This window comes from Sapajus apella, unplaced genomic scaffold, assembly GCF_009761245.1.
Source record: "Sapajus apella isolate SASKATOON/1434 unplaced genomic scaffold, GSC_monkey_1.0 scaffold29, whole genome shotgun sequence".
In the NCBI taxonomy this organism is placed as follows: domain Eukaryota; kingdom Metazoa; phylum Chordata; class Mammalia; order Primates; family Cebidae; genus Sapajus; species Sapajus apella.
The window spans coordinates 11,326,785-11,346,874 of NW_022436969.1; the positions used below are offsets into that span (position 1 = coordinate 11,326,785).

A 20,090-nucleotide genomic window follows, 5' to 3' on the forward strand; every position below is an offset into this window, starting at 1 on the left:
CGTTGCACTAGGACATCTCTAGTCAATCTCTACAATGTCACTAGGCAATGAGCATTTCAGCTCCATTATAACCTTATGGGATTATTTATGCTGCGCCATCATTCACAGTCTTCCGCAACGGAAACATTGTTATGTCCACATGACTGTGCCAAACCAGTTAGCATGCAGGAGAAAAAAATTATCAGATGGAAACACAAGGCCGGGCATGGTGGCTCACACCTGTAATCCCAGCATTTTGGGAGGCCAAGGTGGGCGGATCTTCTGAGGTTAGGAGTTCGAGACTGGCCTGGCCAATGTGGTGAAATTCCATCTCTACTAAAAATACAAAAAAAAAAAAAAAAATTCACCAGGTGTGGTGGCACATACCTGTAGTCCCAGCTACCTGGGAGGCTGAAGCAGGAGAATCGCTTAAACCTGGGAGGCAGAAGTTGTAGTAAGTCGAGATTGTGCCACTGCACTGTAGCCTAGGTAACAGAGCAAGACTCTATCAAAGAAAGAAAAAGAAAGAAAGAAAGAGAGAAAGAAAGAAAGAGAGAGAGAGAGAGAAAGAAAGAAAGAAAGAAAGAGAAAGAAAGAAAGAGAGAGAGAAAAAAGGAAGGAAGGGAGAGAGAAAGAAAGAAGAAAGTAAGAAAGAAAGAAAGAAAGTAAAAAACACAAAAGAGGCATCAAAGGCAAATGTTAGCTAGGCCTGTGGCCATTGGGGAGGGACAGTATATCCAAGCTCAGAGATGGATGGACTGGGCACTGCAGTCTGACACCATCACATATTCAAATCCCATAGCCAGTCCCTGCCCTGATTCCTCACTCATCTGGCAGCCTTTGGCTTAATACAGCTTCTTATGGAGATTGCTAGAAGTTAAAGTTCTCTTCATAAATAAACTGGCTGGCACTCTGGCTGTGTAGAGCAGTGCTGCAAACTTGAGTAATGGGAGACTGCCCGGGTCACAGAATGTTACTCAGATGTTCCCATGTTTCAAGTTCTTTCTAAACCTGAAAGGGAGAAAGACTGGCTTCAATTAGTGTGAATTTATCACGAGGGCTCTTGGAAAACAGACAGGCTGCCTTCTCTTGGGGAGACCTCTGACCTAGACATTAGCTAAGCAAACCTTTCCTTTTGAGTCATCCGAAGGAATCTTCACTTTTTGTTTCATTCTGGGGAAGAGTCTTATAATACCTATCACATTTCTGGCAGGGTGTGGTGGCTCACACCTGTAATCCCAGCACTTTGGGAAGCTATGGGAGGCAGATCACCTGAGGTCAGGAGTTTGAAACTAGCCTGGCCAGCATGGTGAAACTCCGTCTCTACTGAAAATACGAAAAATTAGTCTGGCATGGTGCTGCGCACCTGTAGTTCCAGCTGCTTGGGAGGCAGAGGCACGAGAATTGCTTGAGCCTGGGAGGCGAAGGTTGCAGTGAGCCGAGATGGCACCATTGCACTCCAGCCTGGGCAATAGAGTGAGATGCTATCTCAACAAAACAAAACAAAACAAAACAACAACAACAACACACACACACACACACACACACAGACACACGCACACCTATCACATTTCTATATTTACAAAGTATAGGAACCATGTCTATTAGCCTTCAAATTGCTGGTAGCCTTTCAGCTTTCAGCAGCTTACTTTATCTAAAACAAACCGAAATAAGGGCAAAGTATAAGCTGAAGAAGACAAGGGAACATCAGGCCCGTAACCCCAGTGTTTGTCACACATTACAATTATTTCAGCTACTTTATCAGGAAATGCAAGAGGGAGCAAGTGAAGAAATTTCAGGATCTGTTTCCAGCACTCTGGAAAACTAAACAAAAAAAATAAATTGCCATGGCAGCAGCAGCCGCCATTTTCCCACCTTGGAAATGGTGGCGTGCCCCAGAATGTCATCAGGGGAGGTTGGCTCCTCAATCCACAATGGCTTGAACTTGGCTAGCTTGGACATCCACTCTACTGCCTCAGGCACATCCCAGCGCTGGTTGGCATCCATCATCTGCAAAAAGAGATTCTTCACAGGGAGGTCTGCCCTGAGCCAACCTTGCTGCAGGGCTGTGGCTCCTAGGGAGGAAATGCTGTCACTCAGTGCCACCAAGAGCTGAGTGAGACCCCCTAACACCTCTGCTGAGGCCCAGCACACAGCCCTAATAAAAAGAGCCAAAGAGCAGCCACCAAGACAGGGACTCTGGCTCCAGATACAGTCTTTTGGAGGAGCTGTGAATTGTCTGAGGAGCTGCTGGGATGTCTGGCAGTGCCCTGGGCTGGGCCATGAGAAGTGCCCACTGGCCTTGGGCTCTGGTCCAATCGCCATTTAGATGCCACCCAAATACATGTGTCTTGCAATGTTGGTTGTATTTGTAGGAACCATTTTGTCACATTCTGAATCATGCACAATCAACAATAAGTTTGTTCAATAGTCATTTATTGACTACTTCCCACTATGTGTCTGGCACAGTCATAAATAGCATAAATGCTTCCATAATGGTGCACCTACTCCACTAGGCACTTTATGGATTTTGTTCCATTTAATATTTATAATAACCAGCCAGGCATGGTGGCTCATGCCTGTAATCTCAACACTTTGGGAGGCTGAATCCAGTGGATTTCTTGAGCCCAGGAGTTCACGACCAGCCTGGGCAACATAGCGAAACCCTGTCTCTACAAAAAATACAAAAATTAGCTGGGTGTGGTGGCTCTCACCTGTAGTCCCAGTTACTCAGGAGCCTGAGTTGAGAGGATCCCCTGAGCCAGGGGAGGTCAAGTCTACAGTGAGCTGTGATCATGCCGCTGCACTCTAGCCTGGGTCACTGAGTGAGACCCTAACTCAAAATAATAATAATAATAATAATAATAATAGCCCCATGAGGCAGTTCATATTAACCCATTTTACAAATAAGAAAACTGTCATGCAGAGAAATTAAGTAACTTGTTTAAGAACAGTAAGTCAAGTCAATGGTGAGTTCAAGTCCAGTCCTCTCCCTCCTAGGCCCTGGCTCTCTGTGTGCCATTACCATTCTTGGAAGCCAGGTACTGGCTGTGTCCTGCTTAAGGGACAGCCCCTCATCCCTGATCTTACTGTGCTTGGAGTAGAACACAAAAATAGACATCTCCATAGAATGTGCTAAGTAATAAGAGCTCCCTCCCAGGACACTATGAGAACCAGAGGACAGTATGCTCAGAATAAAAATTTTTTTTTTAAGAGACTAGGTCTCACTCCGTTGCCCACGCAGGAGTGCAGTGGTGTTGCTGTAGCTCACTGCAGCCTCCAACTCCTGGGCTCAGTGATCTTCTTGCCTCATCTTCCACAGTAGGTGGGACTACAGACGTGTGCCACCATACCTGGTTAAATATTTTTCCTTCTTTCATTTAGAGATGGAGTCTTGGTAGGTACCCCAGGCCGGTCTCAAACTCCTGGCCTCAAGTGATCCACCTGCCTCAGCCTCCCAAAGCATTAGGATTATAGGCAGGAGCCACTGTGTTCGGCCCAGAATCTTTTTTTTTTTTTTGGATTTTTTGGTAGAGATGGGGTTTTGCCATGTTGCCCAGGCTGCTCTTGTCGTCCTCCTGAGCTCAGGCAATCCACTCACCTTGGCCTCCCAAAGTGCTAGGATTACAGGCATGAGCCACCGCGCCTGGCCAGCCCAGAATCAATTTGTATCGTAAGTTATTTGGATAAGGATGATCTCATAAAACAAAAACAGCATTAATTCATGCATAAATAGTGATCCTGGGTCAAGAACTCAAAATTTCTATTTAACTTATGCAAAAAGCTTTTAAGGCCTCATAAAAACATCTTACTTTGACTTTCTTTCATGAAAATATTTTACACATAAGAACTGGTTTATAAAAATACCAATCAGAAATGACTGATCCGTACATTTATCTCAGCTGAAGTTACAACATTTCTTCAATAATGCCTCCCCGACACCCACCTACCTGAGGAGCTAGGAAGGGAGATTAAATGATTGACACACCAGAGCACCAATGGGAAACATGTTTGCTCAGGTGCAGCTGTGTTAGCAAGAAAGGATCCTTAACCCCAGACTTACTTAACTAGTTCTGCAGAATTAAGAAATGTAAAACTATCAGTCCCTTCGCTTTTTTTTTGAGTTCACCTACTGCAAGACTATAGAACTGTACTTCCTCTGACAATAAGCTTTTAAATTCCCAATATTCTTTAATCTGTGCTTGGAACAAGTTATATTTAGCCCTGGACAAAGGCTGCTGCTTCTCTGTGGAGTGAGAGGATATTTACCAAAGTCTTCTCTGGTCCAATCACGTCTCGGATGAGTCGGCATCTTCGCTCATCATCCTGGAGATCAGCACCCACCTTTACTTTAAACCTAGAAAATGCATTTGGTTTGCTAGTTTAGACCTGTACCTGGATTGGCAAGGGCACCTGGATCTGCAGAAGCAACTGTCTCTGTCAATAATTCACAGACCATGTTTTCTAGCAACTTCTTGCTCCTTCCCCATCTTCAGATAAGTCACTTGAAATAAATCTGTGAACTTTATCTCTTCATTCAGTCTCAGGGCAATGACTTTCAAGTATCTGCTTACCTGGAGTTAAGGAGCTATATCAGAGAAGTCAGGTCTTTAAAACAATTAACTGAGTTTTTGCTGTGCCATGAAAAGGAATTAACAAAAAAGCCACAGTGAGAATTGAAGAGGAGAGTGGGGCTGACAAGGGGTGCCGAGTGAGCCACCCTGTGATAGCCTGAATGGAAAGGGTCTGGCTTACAAAGGAGAGCTTTGTCTTGAATTAACTCAGTGAGAGGAAGGCCACAGGGATGGCCTATCCGCTGCAGTGCAGAGGCCTGAGGTTCTGGGAGGGAAAGTGACGAGGTCACGTAACTGGGGAACAGCAGAGTGTGGCTGGAGCTTCTGTGTAGAGGTCTCCTTTACACCGCATCCAGACACTTGTATGGAGTTCCTTAATCTGTTTGGATGTCCAGCTATTCTCTCGAGACATGGGCCTCTACATCCACACTCTGTGACTCTGCTTCAGAAGAGGTGTTGCTGGCCTCAGTTTGGGCACTGACAGGTGGAGGAGGGGACACCACCGCAGGGACGCCAGCATCTGCCCCCTTGAACACTAGCCTGTCCTCCTTGTGCACCTCCTTGGCTGAAGTCCTCCTGCTGCTTTGCAAAGAGCCCCAGCTTGCAGAGTGCCACATGCTCTCAGGCACCTGCCGTTCTCTTCTGTACCATCTGGGGGCTTCAACTACATGATCCATGATGCTCCAGAAAGGGTGGCTGGCCATAGGCTCTGGGTGCCAGGCTTCCCGTGCTGGGAAGAGGCCCTTTAAATCTCCTCACAGCCTTCTCTGAGTCACCAGATACATTGCTGTGGCCTCCCCAGGGTACGTAGAGGGAGGGCAAGCAGCCAGCACTTACAGCAGCTGCTCTGAATCCTGCCCTGTGCCGGTCCTTCTGAGATATGGCAACTTTGAGGAGAACCATAAGCTCATATTATTTGTGCTGATTGATAGGGAGAAAATGAAGTTCAGGGAGGTTGAGCAATTTGCCCTTGATCACATAGTGAGTATTTGCAGGAGATGAGGGGAAAGGCAAAATGTGATTCCAGTTCCATGAGATGCCAAGGCCTCATGCTGCCTCCTTCAAGTTCTTACTCCTCAACCCTTTATTTAGCTGAGGCATTAACAAGAATCCAGTGCCTCTCCAACTTGAGTGTGCATAGGAATCACTCGGAGATCTTGTTCCAGTGCAGATTCCCATGCAGCAGGTCTGGGGAGAGCCCCAGGCTGCATTTCTGACAAGCTCCCAGGTGATGCTGGAGCTCCTGCTCCACAGAACACACTGAGTAGCAGGAGGCTCAGAGACCAGAGTGGCTGCAGGTCAGATAGGAAGCCTGGTGACATGTCACAGGCAAAAAGTGCCATGGTGAGCTGCACTGAGGGACGCACAGAAACCAGATCAAGAGAGATGATGGTCCCTCTGCATCTTGCCCTGTGTCAGGATGTGGGGTCATCGACCATCAAGGCTCATCCAGAGAAGGTCTTAGGATGGCCAGAGGTCTTTACGTGCACATGTGAGAGTCAGAAGGGAGAAGTGCAGATGAGCAGTATGGAAAGGAGGTGGCCTGGAGGAAGAGGAGGGCTGTCACTCAAGTGGAAGAGGAACGGCCTGGCTCTTGGGAACTGGGACCTGTGGCTGGAAATTACATGGAAGCAAAGGGTTCCTGACATTTTTTTTTTTTTTTTTTAAGAGTCAGGGTTTCACCATATTGCTGTCAGGCTGGTCTCAAACTCCTGACCTCAGGTGATCCACCCGCCTCAGCTTCTCAAAGTGCTGGGATTACAGGTGTGAGCTACCGCATGTGGCCAGGTTCCTGACATTAAAGACCCACCTGGCTGGGTGCGGTGGCTCATACCTGAAATCCCAGCACTTTGGGAGGATGAGGTGGGCGGATCACCTGAGGTTAGGAGTTCGAGACCAGCCTGATCAATATGACAAAACCCTGTCTCTATTAAAAATACAAAAATTAGCCAAGCATGGTGGAGGGTGCCTGTAATCCCAGTGACTCAGGAGGCTGAGGCAGGAGAATGGCTTGAACCCAAGAGGTGGTGGTTGCAGTGAGACTGTGCCATTGCACTCCAGCCTGGGCGACAAAAGTGAAACTCAAAACAAACAAAAAAACCCCACCTAATACTTAAAGCCCTCAAAGAATGAAAAGTGCCTCACCAAGTTAAGCTCGCTGCCTCTGGAGGTATTCCTGCAAAAGCTGAATCGATGCTGCTACTGATGGTAAAGAATGGATTTCTATTCTAGGGCCTGAAATCAACAATCTCCCAGGCCTCTTTCAACTCTGATGTCCTAGAATTCAAATGAGGACTCACATCCTGCCTTTAGAGAAAGAGGCTGGCCTAAGGGGAAACTTCTCTTATGCATCCCTATGAGCCTGTGGGTGCCTTTTATTCCTTGGCTCCTCTCCACTGCCTGGGTCCTTCCTGCCGCCAACTGGGAAAGTCAGGTCCATCATCACAAACACTCACCGGGTCCAGCCGTCCTTCAGTGCCTGGGTGCAGAGCTGTGGGAAAGGAGCACAGGGTCACACACTGGAGAGGGCCCCTCAGTCTGACCAGACATCAGTCATTGCTGATCAAGCATTGTGGTCATAGCATAGAACAGAGCAACCCCCATGTGTTGTTGAAATTAACAGCAGAAACAGCTTAGCTGACAGAGATCACTTTTTACTTGTAGGGTGACTTTCTTTCCTCATCTCTATGGGAACCATTTTTTCAATGGTCACAACCTTCCTGGAAGGGGAATATAGCATTGATCTCTCTTTTTAAAGCTAGGATAGGCTGGGTACGGTGGCTCACACCTATAATCCCAGCACTTTGGGAGGCTGAGGCAGGTGGATCACAAGGTCAAGAGATTGAGACCATCCTGATCAACATGGTGAAACACCATCTCTACTAAAAATACAAAAATTAGCTGGTCATGGTGGTGCATGCCTGTAGTCCCAGCTACTCGGGAGGCTGAGGCAGGAGAATTGCTTGAATCCAGGAGGCGGAGGTTGCGGTGAGCCGAGATCACGCCATTGCACTCTAGCCTGGGTAACGAGCGAAACTCAGTCTCAAAAAAAAAAAAAAAAAAAAAAAAAAACTAGGATATTCTGTGGCATCCATAGAATGAGTGGATTTAAGAGTAACATGCAGAAGTCAGCCTCCCTCTCTCCTCTCTCAAAGTGGGCACAGTGTAAAGAGAAATAGTAATAAATCCACCATGTGCCAACTGCATGCCATGTGCCAGCATGGTGCCTTGAGCGTGACACAACTTACAGCATGTATCTGAATCCTCAAAACCATCCCAGGAAACAGGCATTATTTCTTCATCTCACAGTGGGTCTGCCGCTGTGCTGCCTGGGAATCACACCATAGACTGTCACCTTCCAGAGCCCAAGGTGACTCCGTAAGTCACAGAGTCCCTGGGTCCACAAGGTGAATGGCTTTGCATTTGCTCGTGTACTTTCAGAATGAGGCCTTGTATCCAAAATGATTTTTTTTTTCGAAATGGAGTCTCACTCTGTCACCCAGGCTGGAGTATAGTGGCAATGGGTTCAAGCAATTATCCTGCTTCAGCCTCCTGAGTAGCGGGACTACGGGTGCATGTCACCACGCCCAGTTAATTTTTTTGTTTTGTATTTTTAGTAGAGATAGGGTTTCACCATGTTGGCCAGGCTGGTTTTGAACTTTTGACCTCAGATGATCCACTTGCTTCAGCCTCCCAAAGTACTGGGATTACAGGCATGAGCCACCACACCTGGTCAAATGATTAGAAAAGTGAACAAGAAATTATTAAATTTCTCCCAGAGAGGCTGGAATATAAAGCCCATGTGATATAAGAAGGAATATGTATTAGGTCTCTGTCCCCATTTCTGTCCCCCTATTTCCTAGCACACAGTCCCTAAAACCCTTGGCATCTCCTGAGTGATGGGAGTGTCTTCTGTATGTGAATGAGATAGCCCTGCTGAGGTCCCCTATGTAGCTTCAGGATGGGGCTGGGGACAGAAAAACCAGGGAGGCACGATTGTGGGGCTGGAAACTTTAGCCTATCCTAGATCTCTGGGGAGGGGAGGGGGCTGAATGTTGAATCAATGGCTAATGGCCAAATACTTAATCATACCTAAATACTGAAGCCTCCATAAAACCCCCAAAGAACAGGGTTCAGAGAGCTTCCAGGTTGGTGAACACATGGCAGTGCTGGGAGCGTGGCTCACCTGGAGAGGACACGGCAGCTCTGTACCCATCCTCACACTTTGCCCTATGCGTCTCTTCAGTTTGGCTGTTCTTAAGTTGTATCCTTTATAATAAATGAGTAAACATAGTGTTTCCCTGAATTCTGTGAGCCAATCCACCAAATGATTGAACTCAAAGCGGGGTTTGTGGGAACCTCCCATCAGAGGCAAAGCCAGTCAGAAGCACAGGTGACAATGTGGACTTGCAATTGGCATCTGCCACGGGGCAGTTCTGGAAGACTGAGCACTTAGCCTGTGGGGTCTGAGGCTAGCTCCAGGTAAGTGGTGTCAGAATTGAGTAAAATAGCAGGACACCCAGCTGGTGTCCATGGAAAAGTGGAGAACTGGTTGGCATGAGAGAGAAAACCGTACACGTCTGGTGTCAGAGTGAGGTATTGAGAGTAGTGGTGTGAGTATAGATGAAAAAACAGGTTGGTTTCTCCCCATGCAGCCTAACTACAAAGCCAGGTTAAAATGCCCACCTGCTTCAACATGTCATCTGAGTACCCCAGCCAGGCGCACGATGTTGTGTAAGCAGGGTAGCCTTGTGCCAGCATTTGCTCCTCTGTGAAAACACAGCGCCATCAACATTTTGCACTTTCCAGGGCCTTTCGGAATTGGAAGTGCCTGTAGCTAAGCTGTTTCCCATGGAGAGTCCTGCTGTTCTCCTGACCCTGCCTTTCACACACACCCAGCCACAAATTACTAGGATGTCAAACCCAGGTGATTAGGATACCCTCACAGACTGCCCTGTTCCCCAAGGACCCTCCTTAAGCCAGACTTCCTTTCAGCAGTGGCTGAAGCAAACCCTGCAGTCAGGGGTCATACCCAGGAAGCTTCACCATGCAGACTTGAATGTTGCTCTGAAGGCCTGGCTGCTCAGCATGGGGCATTTGGGAGGGCAGTGTGTACCCCAAAAGGACAGGGGCACTCAAAAATGGGCAATGTTAGCAAAAACAATGAAGAAAATGTTCTTACAACCCACCTCTTTCTTTTTTACCAACTTGACCTTTCTGCAGTATTTCTGGAAGAAATAAAAAGCATCACTCACCCTTTTAGGCTACAAAGCATCCTACTTCTGCACGTGCACATCGGTGTATCCCAGAAAGCTTCTGAACTCACCTAGGGCATCCTCCTCAGTCAGGACATCGGTGATGTACCTGAAGTCTATGCAGGACACCAGCGTCCTGGGATCCTGGTAATGTAACAGGAAGGCAAGAGGCCCAAATCAATTCTAAGTTGGGTTATATTTCGTTTTTAAAAATTATGCATTATTCTTTTTTTAGAGACAAGCTCTCACTCTGTTGCCCAGGCTGGAGTGCGGTGGTGCCATCATAGCTCATTGCAGCCTCAGTCTCCTGGGTTTATGTGATCCTCCTGCCTCAGCCTCCTGAGTGGCTGGGACTCCAGATGTGTGCCACCATGCCCAGCTAATTTATTTTTATTTTTGTAGAGATGGAGTCTCACTGTGTTAGCCAGGCTGATCTTGAGCTTCTGGCTTCAAGTGATCCTCCCTCCTCGGCCTCCTAAAGTGCTGGGATGACAGGGAGGAGTTAAGCGTCTAAGAAGTTGCTTATGGTGATACATGGGCTCATTCTTTCCTGGCAGGGACCTTTGGGGCTTTGTTAAATTGTTTGATTCTATCATTCCTAAGTGTAGAGTCCTTTAGAGGCTCCTCGCTGTCCCCTGATGAAGCCCTCAGATGCTCATGCTCTGACCCCTCGCCACCCGCCGCCACCCTGTTCTTTCCAGCTGACATGGTTTCCTGGAAGGAGGGCCTGGCCCCAAGCAAACACTCAGCAGGAGCTCAGCAAAGAGATGAACGCCTGGCAGCACTGTGCACATGAGCTCCACACCACAGGGCTGTCCAGGGTGGGCTTCGAGGCCGGAGGACGGTCCCGGAGCAGTGAACTGCGGAGGAAAGAAGGCTGCCCAGCACTGGGCCACTGCTCACTAGAAGCGTGATCTTCAGGAGTTTCTTCTGCCAAATGGGATGTTTGCTTCGCGCACAGGAACTGAGTGCATGAACTGGGGCGAGTGGCCCACCTGGCTGACCACCCACCAACATCTCGGCAGGGCCTGGTGCTGAGGCCTCTCCCCACCTTGACCGAACAGTCAGTTGGAAAATAGCCAGTAGCTCCATTCCCACTAAGGTCTTATAGTGACCCATAATAATCTACCATAACTGTCAAAAATCCTAAAAGCTCTTTCAACCCTGAGATTCTGCTTCTTTTAAGAGTTCTGGGCTGGGTGGGTGACTCATGCCTGTCATCCTAGCACTTTGGGAGGCCGAGGTGGGTGGATCACCTGAGGTCAGGAGTTCGAGAGAGACCAGCCTGACCAACATGGTGAAACCTCATCTCTACTAACAATACAAAAAAGTAGCTGAGCATAGTGGCAGGGGCTTGCAGTCCCAGCTACTTGGGAGGCTGAGGGAAGAGAATCGCTTGAACCCGGGAGGAGGAGGTTGCAGTGAGCCGAGATTGCACCACTGTACTCCTGCCTGGACAACAAGAAGAAAACTCCATCTCAAAAAACACTGATCACCAGACACTGAAAATTAAATTACAAGAAAAAAAAAAAGAGTACCAGCATTGAAAGGGACCAGGATCCAAAAATGGACAGTCCACAGGTGGGACCTCAGGCACATTTCTGGTGGCCTGCAAATCATTCCCTTTTGGTGGCTACCTCTTCCACCCGTGTAAAAGGCCAACCGTGAGTCCAGAAGGGGCTCAAGAGCTCTGCATCCTTCCCCTGTGGATGGCCCCGAGGCCACGCTCCATGTCAGAGATGATGTGACAGCCTCCTGTCCGCTTTCCTCCAGAGGAGGCGCAGTCTCCTGACCAACACTCTTCAAGGCCATGGTGTTCTTTGTTTTTCCTTAATTTTGCTGCCAACTAATAGCAAGGGGCTTCATTTGCAGACCCAGAGGTTTTTAACCACCACCCAGGTGTCACTGCAGCTAAGAGTGGGGGAGTCACATGCTCAAGGTCATGCAGCTAGTGAGCAGTGAAACCCGGACTCACAGCCAGCTCTGCATGGGTCTGAAGCTCATTCCCCTATAACTTGCCCAGTTTTTTCCTCCTCGGCATCCAGTTGCTCACCTCTGCTATGAAAAGGAGAAAGAAAACAGCCAAGTGCATATCTTTAGAATTCAGTGTTCAGCTCCTTCTCTGCTGCAACTGTACAGCAGAGGCTGCAATGGCCTGATCTTATTCCTGGTGTCAAAGGGACTGGAGAGTATCTTTTCGTTTTTCCAGACAGGGTCTTGCTCTGTCACTTGAGTGTAGTGGTGCCATTATAGCTCACTGCAGCCTGAAACTCCTGGGCTTCAGCCATCCTCCAGCCTTCCAAAGTCCTGGGATTACAGGCGTGAGCCACCACGCCCAGCCTGGATATCATCATAACATTATAACATCTTGCTTTGAAAAGTTTATGAGGTGCTTTTCTCACTAATCTTTAGTTCTGTGAGGTTCCTAGAGAAGTTAGGATGATCCTCTTGTCACAGGCAATGGAGGCTCAGAGAACTGGGACTGCATGTTACAGGTACACGGTTGGGGAGCAGGACCCCTTCTGCTGCCCCTCGTGCCACCCTGCCTGCATGAGTACAGTCATCTGTTACGTCAGATATCAGAAAACAAATGTCATATTTTACTGGCTCTATCATCACTACAGTGATCAACAGACAGTCCTGAATATATTTACTGATCATCAAAAGGCAAGTCATCCAAGAAATTCATTTCATTTTCAGAAATGATTGTAACATTAAAGATTCTACTTACCATGTCCACGAGTAACTTCCAGACAGGCTTGAAGTAAAAAAGAAAGGATTTGTAAGACATATGTGTAAAGTGCCCCCATTTTTTTCCTGACAGTAAATGCACTGGCAGCAAACACTGGCTCTCAGCCATCAGGTTCTCCCCACCCGCCTCTACTGCTGCCTGTGCCTTCCACCATCCCATCCATCTGCCATTCCCTACCTACTGCCAAAACCTCTCAGGAGAGAATAAACACCAAAGCAATTCTCTGTATTTCCTTCTGGGGACCTGCAATGTGTCCATCTTTCCCATGGCCTTAGGGAAAGTCAGTGTCTTAAGGTTCCCAGGACCCTCCGAAGCATTTGTGAGGGGAGTTACCTTTCCCTCCTGCTTGGCCCACAAGTCCCACACTGCATTTAGGATGGCTGCTGTCGCCAGGTGCACCACGCCCTTCTCTGGACCAATCTGGTTAGGAAACAAAGCACAACGGCACTTCTTAGAAATGAAAAAGAGGTCTGGGTGTGATGGCTCACACCTGTAATCCCAGGACTTTGGGACCGAGGCAAGCCTGGTCAACATAGTGAAACCCTGTCTCTACTGAAAACAGAAAAATTAGCCAGGTTTGGTGGTGCGTGCCTGTAGTCCCTACTCGGGAGGCTGAAGTGAAAGGATCACTCGAACCCAGAAGGCAGAGGTTGCAGTGAGCCTAGAATGCACCAGTGCACTCCAGCCTGGGCAACAGAGCGAGACTCTGTCTCAAAAAAAACAAAAGAAAAAAATATTTAGGTCTTCTATCCAGGGACACATTTCAAGAATTAAAAGGTAGCAATAGAAACCCACCTAAATGTTAAGGTTTTTTTTTTTTAAAAAAAACAGTTGCTAACCTACTGAAGAGTTGTAAGAATAGTAGGAAAAACACCTGTCTTTTCCTCTCTTCTCTCTCTCCCTCTCTCTACACACACACACACACACACACACACACACTCACATACACACACACACACACACACACACACAGATATATGAACAGACACTCACACACATATATATGTACTTCTTTTTTTCTGAACCATTTGAATAAAGTTGCAAATATTGTTGCCCAGGCTGGAGTGCAATGGTGCGATCTCGGCTCACTGCAACCTCTGCCTCCTGGGTTCAAGTGATTCTTCTGCATCAGCCTCCCAAGTAGCTAGGATTACAGGCATGCATCACCATGCCCAGTTAATTCTGTATTTTTAGTAGAGACAGGGTTTCTCCATGTTGGTCAGGCTGGTCTCGAACTCGTGACCTCAGGTGATCCACCCGCCTCGGCTTCCCAAAGTGCTGGGATTACAGACATGAGCCACTGCGCCCGGCCTATAAAATATAATAAAGCTCTTTTTTTTTTTTTGAGACGGAGTTTCACTCTTGTTACCCAGGCTGGAGTGCAATGACGCAATCTCGGCTCACCACAACCTCCGCCTCCTGGGTTCAGGCAATTCTCCTGCCTCAACCTCCTGAGCAGCTGGGATTACAGGCACGCACCACCATGCCCAGCTAATGTTTTGTATTTTTAGTAGAGACAGGGTTTCACCATGTTGACCAGGATGGTCTCGATCTCTTGACCTTGTGATCCACCCGCCTCGGCCTCCCAAAGTGCTAGGATTATAGGCGTGAGCCACCGCGCCCGGCCAATAAAGCTCTTTTAACCCTAAATACATCAGTATATAGTTCCTGAAAACAAGGACTTCTAAAATATAACCGTAGTACAATGATCACACTTAGGGAATACAACACTGACAGAATACTGTTATCCAAAGGCTAATCTATAATTAAATATCACCATTTTTTTTTCCAATAATGTATTTTATTTTAGCCTAATCCGTATCCCATCTGGGATCACATACTGCCTTTAGTTGTCATGTCTCTGTAGTCTCTTCTTACCTGGAGCAATTTTCCTTCTTCTTTTGTAAATGTTATCAGCATTTTAAACAGTATAGACCAATTGATCCATACAGCATCCCTCAATCTGGCGTTCCTTCATGATTAGATTCAGGTTATACATTTTTTGGCACAAACACTACACAAGTGATGATGTCATTTTGTTTTATTATTAGGGTTATTAGGGTTGTTAGCTTTTACCACTTAGGTAACTTAGTGTCCATTTGGTGTCTCCACTGGGAAGTTACCATTTCATTTTCCAAGTAAGGAAGTTGTTATTGTCTCAAAATTTGAGCATCTATTGATGACTCTTGCCTCAATTAATTGTAGCTATGACAGTTATGGTTATTTTCTGATGTTATTCCTTTCATATTTGTTAGATTTTAATCAGCTGTAGTGGTGGGCTTGACCTTGTTATCTCTTTTTAAAAGTTTATTTTATTATTTTTATTTTTAAAAAGTACAGATGGGGGTCTCACTATATTGCCCAGGCTGGTCTTGAACTCCAGGCCTTATGTGATCCTCCTGCTTCAGCCCCAAGGTGCTGGGATTATAGGCATGAGCTACTGCGCCCAGCCAATTGTTCATTATCTGAATGGACTCATGGATTTTATTCAATGGGTTATAAGCCATTGCTATTATATTTATTTTGATGCTCAAATTCAGCCAGTGGGAACTTCTTCAAGGTGACGTCTTTCTTTTCTTTTCTTTTTTTTTTAAGAGAGAGGGTTTCACCATGTTGGTCAGGCTGCTCTTGAATTCCCGGCCTCAGGTGATCTGCCTGCCTCAGCCTCCCAAAGTGCTGGGATTACAGGCGTGAGCCACCGTACCCGGCCTCAAGGTGACATCTTTCAAGGTAAGTTTAATATTCTCTGTATAAAGTCAAAGATGAAATCCTAGGCACTATAGAAAGTACATTCTCTTGTGCCCTTCTCTGTGCATGGATAGCAGACTGAGCCAAGTTAGGAAAAGACAAAACCCGGTATCACGGGACAAAGGTAAAGGTCAGGGTACTAAATTCGTCTTACTGTGTTGGAATCCTTTCTCCAGAGCCTCACTCTTTCAAGCCTTGAATTTATAGTTCATTAGTTCAAATACCAAACTATGAACCTAAAAGGCATGACGGCCTTCCCTTTTTTTTTTGAGACAGAGTTTCACTCTTGTTGCCCAGGTACAATGGCGCAATCTCGGCTCACCACAACCTCTGTCTCCCGGGTTCAAGCAATTCTTCTGCCTCAGCCTCCCAAGTAGCTGGGATTACAGGCATGCACCACCACACCCAGCTAATTTTGTATCTTTAGTAGAGATGGGGTTTCTCCATGATAGTCAGTCTGCTCTCAAGGTGATCCAGCTGCCTCGGCCTCCCAAAGTGCTGGGATTACAGGCATGAGCCACCGCGCCCAGCCGGTCTTCCATCTTTTTAACTTTGCTCTTCTCACTGTTTTCTCTTTAATGACCTTCTCTTATATCTCTAATACTACTCATGTTGTTTCTCCATAAAAAGATCGCCTATTCATTACTTTATCCTCTAGACCACTTTCCAATCAGGGAGCAGGAGATGAGGTCCTTAGAGAAGAGAGAGCTCTCAGGACCCAACTCTCAGCACCTCACCTCCATAGTAGAACATTTTATTCAGCTAAATTCGGGCTTGAGTCATTTAGATCATCTGTCTTACATAAATGAGTTGTTTACCTCAAAATACTGATAATCTAAACGACTCAAGCCCAAATTTAGCTGAATAAAATGTTCTACTTTAAAATTATAAACTCATCTCTAGGCTGGGCGTGGTGGCTCATGCTTGTAATCCCAGCACTTTGGGAGGCCAATGGGGGTGGATCACTTGAGGTTGGGAGTTTGAGACCAGCCTGGCCAACATGGCAAAACCCCATCTCTACTAAAATTACAAAAATTAGCCAGGTGTGGTAGTGCACGCCTGTAGTCTCAGCTACTCGGGAGGCTGAAGCAGGAGAATCGTTTGAACCCAGGAGGTGGAGGTTGCAGTGAGCCGAGATTGTGCCACTGCTCTCCAACCTGGGCAATAGAGTAAGATTCCATCTCAAATAAATAAATAAACAAGTAAACCAACCCATCTCCATTTTCACATTGTTACACTCAAAGGACATCTCAGACCTTGGTAACATTATTTATATGAGCATTTTACAAAATAGGTCCCTTACCCATCTGAGCTGCCCATCATTCGCGAGCTGCCTATAGAAGCCTCTGAAGTCACCAACAATGTCCTTGAGGTCCTTGTTGAGCACATGGTGGGCAAGGGCATTCACAGCACAGACAACTAGTTAAAAAGGATTGAACTCTTGTTTATGCTTGTATATTAGGTCAAGAAATTAAGGCATGTAAACATCACAAACATGAACATTTTATGAAAAAATTACATCTAGGCCAGGCACGGTGGCTCACGCCTGTAATCTCAGCACTCTGGAAGGCCGAGGCAGGTGAATCGCCTGAGGTCAGGAGTTCCAGATCAGCTTGGCCAACATGAAAACACTGTCTTTACAAACATTAAAATTCTTACTATTGACTTTCTTATGATATACTACATTTTTTATAAGTAATTTGAAGGTTAACCTCAATTTGGGTCAGCATTACCATCAATTATTTATTTTTGGTGCCTTTAATTATGATTATAATTTTTTTGAGACAGGGTCTCACTCTGTCACCCAGCCTGGAGTGCAGTGGTGTGATCTTGGCTCACTGTAATCTTCGCCTCCTGGGCTCAAGTGATCCTCTCACCTCAGCCTCCCGAGTAGCTGAGACCACAGGCTTGAGCCACCATGCCTGGCTAATTATCATGTCTAGCTAATTTCTTGTAGTTTTGGTAGAGATGGGGTTTCCCCATGCTTCTCAGGCTGGTCTCGAATTCCTGAGCTCAAGTGATCCACCTGCTTCCGCCAACCAAAGTGCTGGGATTATAGGCATGAGACACTGATCCCAGTCCTTCACTGTAGTCTTGAATGCCTAGCCTCAAGCAATCTTTTTGTCTCAGCCTCCTGAGTAGGTAGGACCTACGAGCAACACCACATCCAGCTCATTTTAATTTTTTTTTTTTTTTTTTTTGAGGCAGAGTCTAGCTCTGTCGCCAGGCTGGAGTGCAATGGCACAATCTGGGCTCACTGCAACCTCTGCCTCCTGGGTTCCAGCAGTTCTCCTGCCTCAGCCTCCAGAGTAACTGAGATTACAGGTGCCTGCCACCACACCTGGCTAATTTTTGTATTTTTAGCGGAGACAGGATTTCACCATGTTGGCCAGGCTGGTCTTGAACTCAGGTGATCCGCCTGCCTTAGCCTCCCACAGTGCTGGGATTACAGGCGGAGTCACCATGCCCAGCCATAATTTTTAATTTTTTTTTATAGTGACAAGGTTTTGCTATGCTGCACAGGGCAGGGGGTGGGGAGGTTCTGGAACTCCGGGTTCAAGTGATCCTCTCACCTCGGCCTCCCAAAGTGTTGGGATTACAGGCAAAAGCCACCACACCTGGCCTGGTGTTTTACTTTAAAAGGCTTTCTTGGACCTGGCACTCACTCCTGTAGTGCCAGCACTTTGGGAGGCTGAGGTGGGCGGATCACTTGAGCTCAGGAGTTTGAGACCAGCCTGGGCAGCATGGCAAGACACCATCTCTACAAAAAATACAAAAATTAGCCAGGCGTGGCAGTGCACGCCTGTGGTCCGAGCTACTTGGGAGGCTGAGGTGGGAGGATCACTTGAGCTCTCGAAGCAGAGGTTGCAGTGAGCTGAGATTGTGTCACTGCACTCCAGCCTGTGTGACAGAGCTGGACCCTGTCTCAAATAATGATAATAATAATAATAATAAAAGGCTTTCTTGTGTTATTTAAGATGATTAATAAGTAAAGTAACCCTTTGATCTTTTGCCAGTTCTAGGAAACATTTAGCCTATGTTGTGTAAATGGCCACAATAATTCAATCAAGCCATCAACTTAGCTTCAAGTAAAGGAATGTATTCCAAAACGTTTTGATAAACTTGTTTGGTGCTGCCATGGATTCAATAGTCAAAATTTTTTGGTCATTTAATAGGACAGTTACAGAGGTACAGTTTTACTGTCAATAAGATTCTGAGAAGGACACTTTGAAAGTGATGCTTCTTCTGATGGTGGTTTTGTATAAGTTTAATTCAAAGAAAAAAATAAAATAAAAAATAAAAATAAAAAAAAGAAAGTGATGCCCCAGGCCAAGTGCAGTGGCTCATGCCTGTAATCCCAGCACTTTGGGAGGCCGAGGCGGGTGGATCACCTGAGGTGCGGACTTTGAGACCAGCCTGGACAACATGACAAAACCCTATCTCTACTAAAAATACAAAAATTAGCTGAGCATGGTGGTGGATGCCTATAATCCCAGCTACTTGAGAGGCTGAGGAAGAAGAATTGCTTGAAAACAAGAGGCGGAGGTTCCAGTGAGCCGAGACTGTGCCATTGCACTCCAGCCTGGACAACAAGAGCAAAACTCCATCTCAAAAAGGAAAGAAAGTGGTGCCCCAAGCTTTTAGCACGTTACTAACTAAGGGTGAAACAGCTCTCAGATGATTGCATACTTGCGGTCAGATGTAGCATTTGGGGCTGAACCAGCCATGCCAGGCTCTCTAGGGCTTTTGTTAATGGTGTACACAATCATTCCGGTTCAGATGTTCATTCCCTAGAAGGTTGATGCTCTTGAATTAAAGAAAGTCTGAAGTAAGTCAGTGACTCATAGTGAAGTACGTTATTATTGACACCAAACCACTGTCTCAGGGATTTGATTGTTGCTATAAATCACTGACTGAAGCCCACCTCTGGTTCATGGCACAATAGCAAATGCATTAACAAAAGCTAAGGATGATCTCATTTTTATGACTCTCAGAGATGCACAAGCATCACTTATGTGATGTGGATTTTTCTTGCTCAACAGGAGACTAGAATTTGCTGCATTCAATAGAAATTTGGGAGGCCGGGCGCGGTGGCTCACACCTGTAATCCTAGCACTTTGGGAGGCCGAGGTGGGTGGATTACCTGAGGTCAGGAGTTCAAGACCAGCCTGGCCGTCATAGTGAAACCCCATCTTAAAAAAAAAAGAAAATTTGGGTTGTGAGGCCAGGTGTGGTGACTCACGCCTGTAATCCCAGTACTTTGGAAGGCTGAGGAGGGCAGATCACCTGAGGTCAGGGGTTCGAGACCAGCCTTGTCAACATGGTGAAATCCCATCTCTACTAAAAATACAAAAATTTGCAGGCGTGGTGGCACATGTCTGTAATCCCAGCTACTTGGGAAGCTGAGACAGGAGAATCACTTGAACCCGGGAGGCAGAGGTTGCAAGTGAGCAAGCCAAGATCATGCCATTGTACTTCAGTCTGGGTGACAAGAGCGAAACTCCATCTCAAAATTAAAAAAAAGAAATTTGGATTGTGGCAGGAAATTCAGTTAGAAAAGAAAAAAAGGGCCCTTGAAGGCAGCTTCTTGACGACTAAACCCATGGAGTTTTCTCCTGTGACTCTATCTGCCCAGGGACTTCAATCCTTTGGAGCCCCTAGCACTGGAAGGACAGTGAGTAAAGTCTGTGGGTGACTTGTGGGTGTCTGAGTAGGAATGGTGTCACAAACTTTTAAGGCTGGACTTTTAAATTTTTGTCTATTTAAAAATTCTTTCTTTGT

General features: G+C 46.5%; 1 protein-coding gene across 5 annotated transcripts in view; it reads right to left on the minus strand.

Annotated features, from left to right (window-relative positions):
- ENOSF1 (enolase superfamily member 1) overlaps positions 1-20,090 on the minus strand; it is a 41,061-nt gene that overhangs the window by 8,547 nt on the left and 12,424 nt on the right. For all 5 annotated transcript variants that reach the window (XR_004273448.1, XR_004273447.1, XM_032293256.1 and 2 more), the window contains exons 3-11: positions 16,612-16,727; positions 12,894-12,980; positions 12,540-12,566; positions 9,880-9,952; positions 9,743-9,781; positions 9,240-9,322; positions 7,010-7,044; positions 4,249-4,336; positions 1,855-1,989 (exon numbers count right to left, since the gene is read on the minus strand). Coding sequence is in view for 3 of the 5 variants with exons in the window: in XM_032293256.1 (XP_032149147.1) it covers positions 1,855-1,989; positions 4,249-4,336; positions 7,010-7,044; positions 9,240-9,322; positions 9,743-9,781; positions 9,880-9,952; positions 12,540-12,566; positions 12,894-12,980; positions 16,612-16,727 (683 nt within the window). In the remaining 2 variants the exon portion in view is untranslated. The remainder of the gene's footprint in view (positions 1-1,854; positions 1,990-4,248; positions 4,337-7,009; positions 7,045-9,239; positions 9,323-9,742; positions 9,782-9,879; positions 9,953-12,539; positions 12,567-12,893; positions 12,981-16,611; positions 16,728-20,090) is intronic.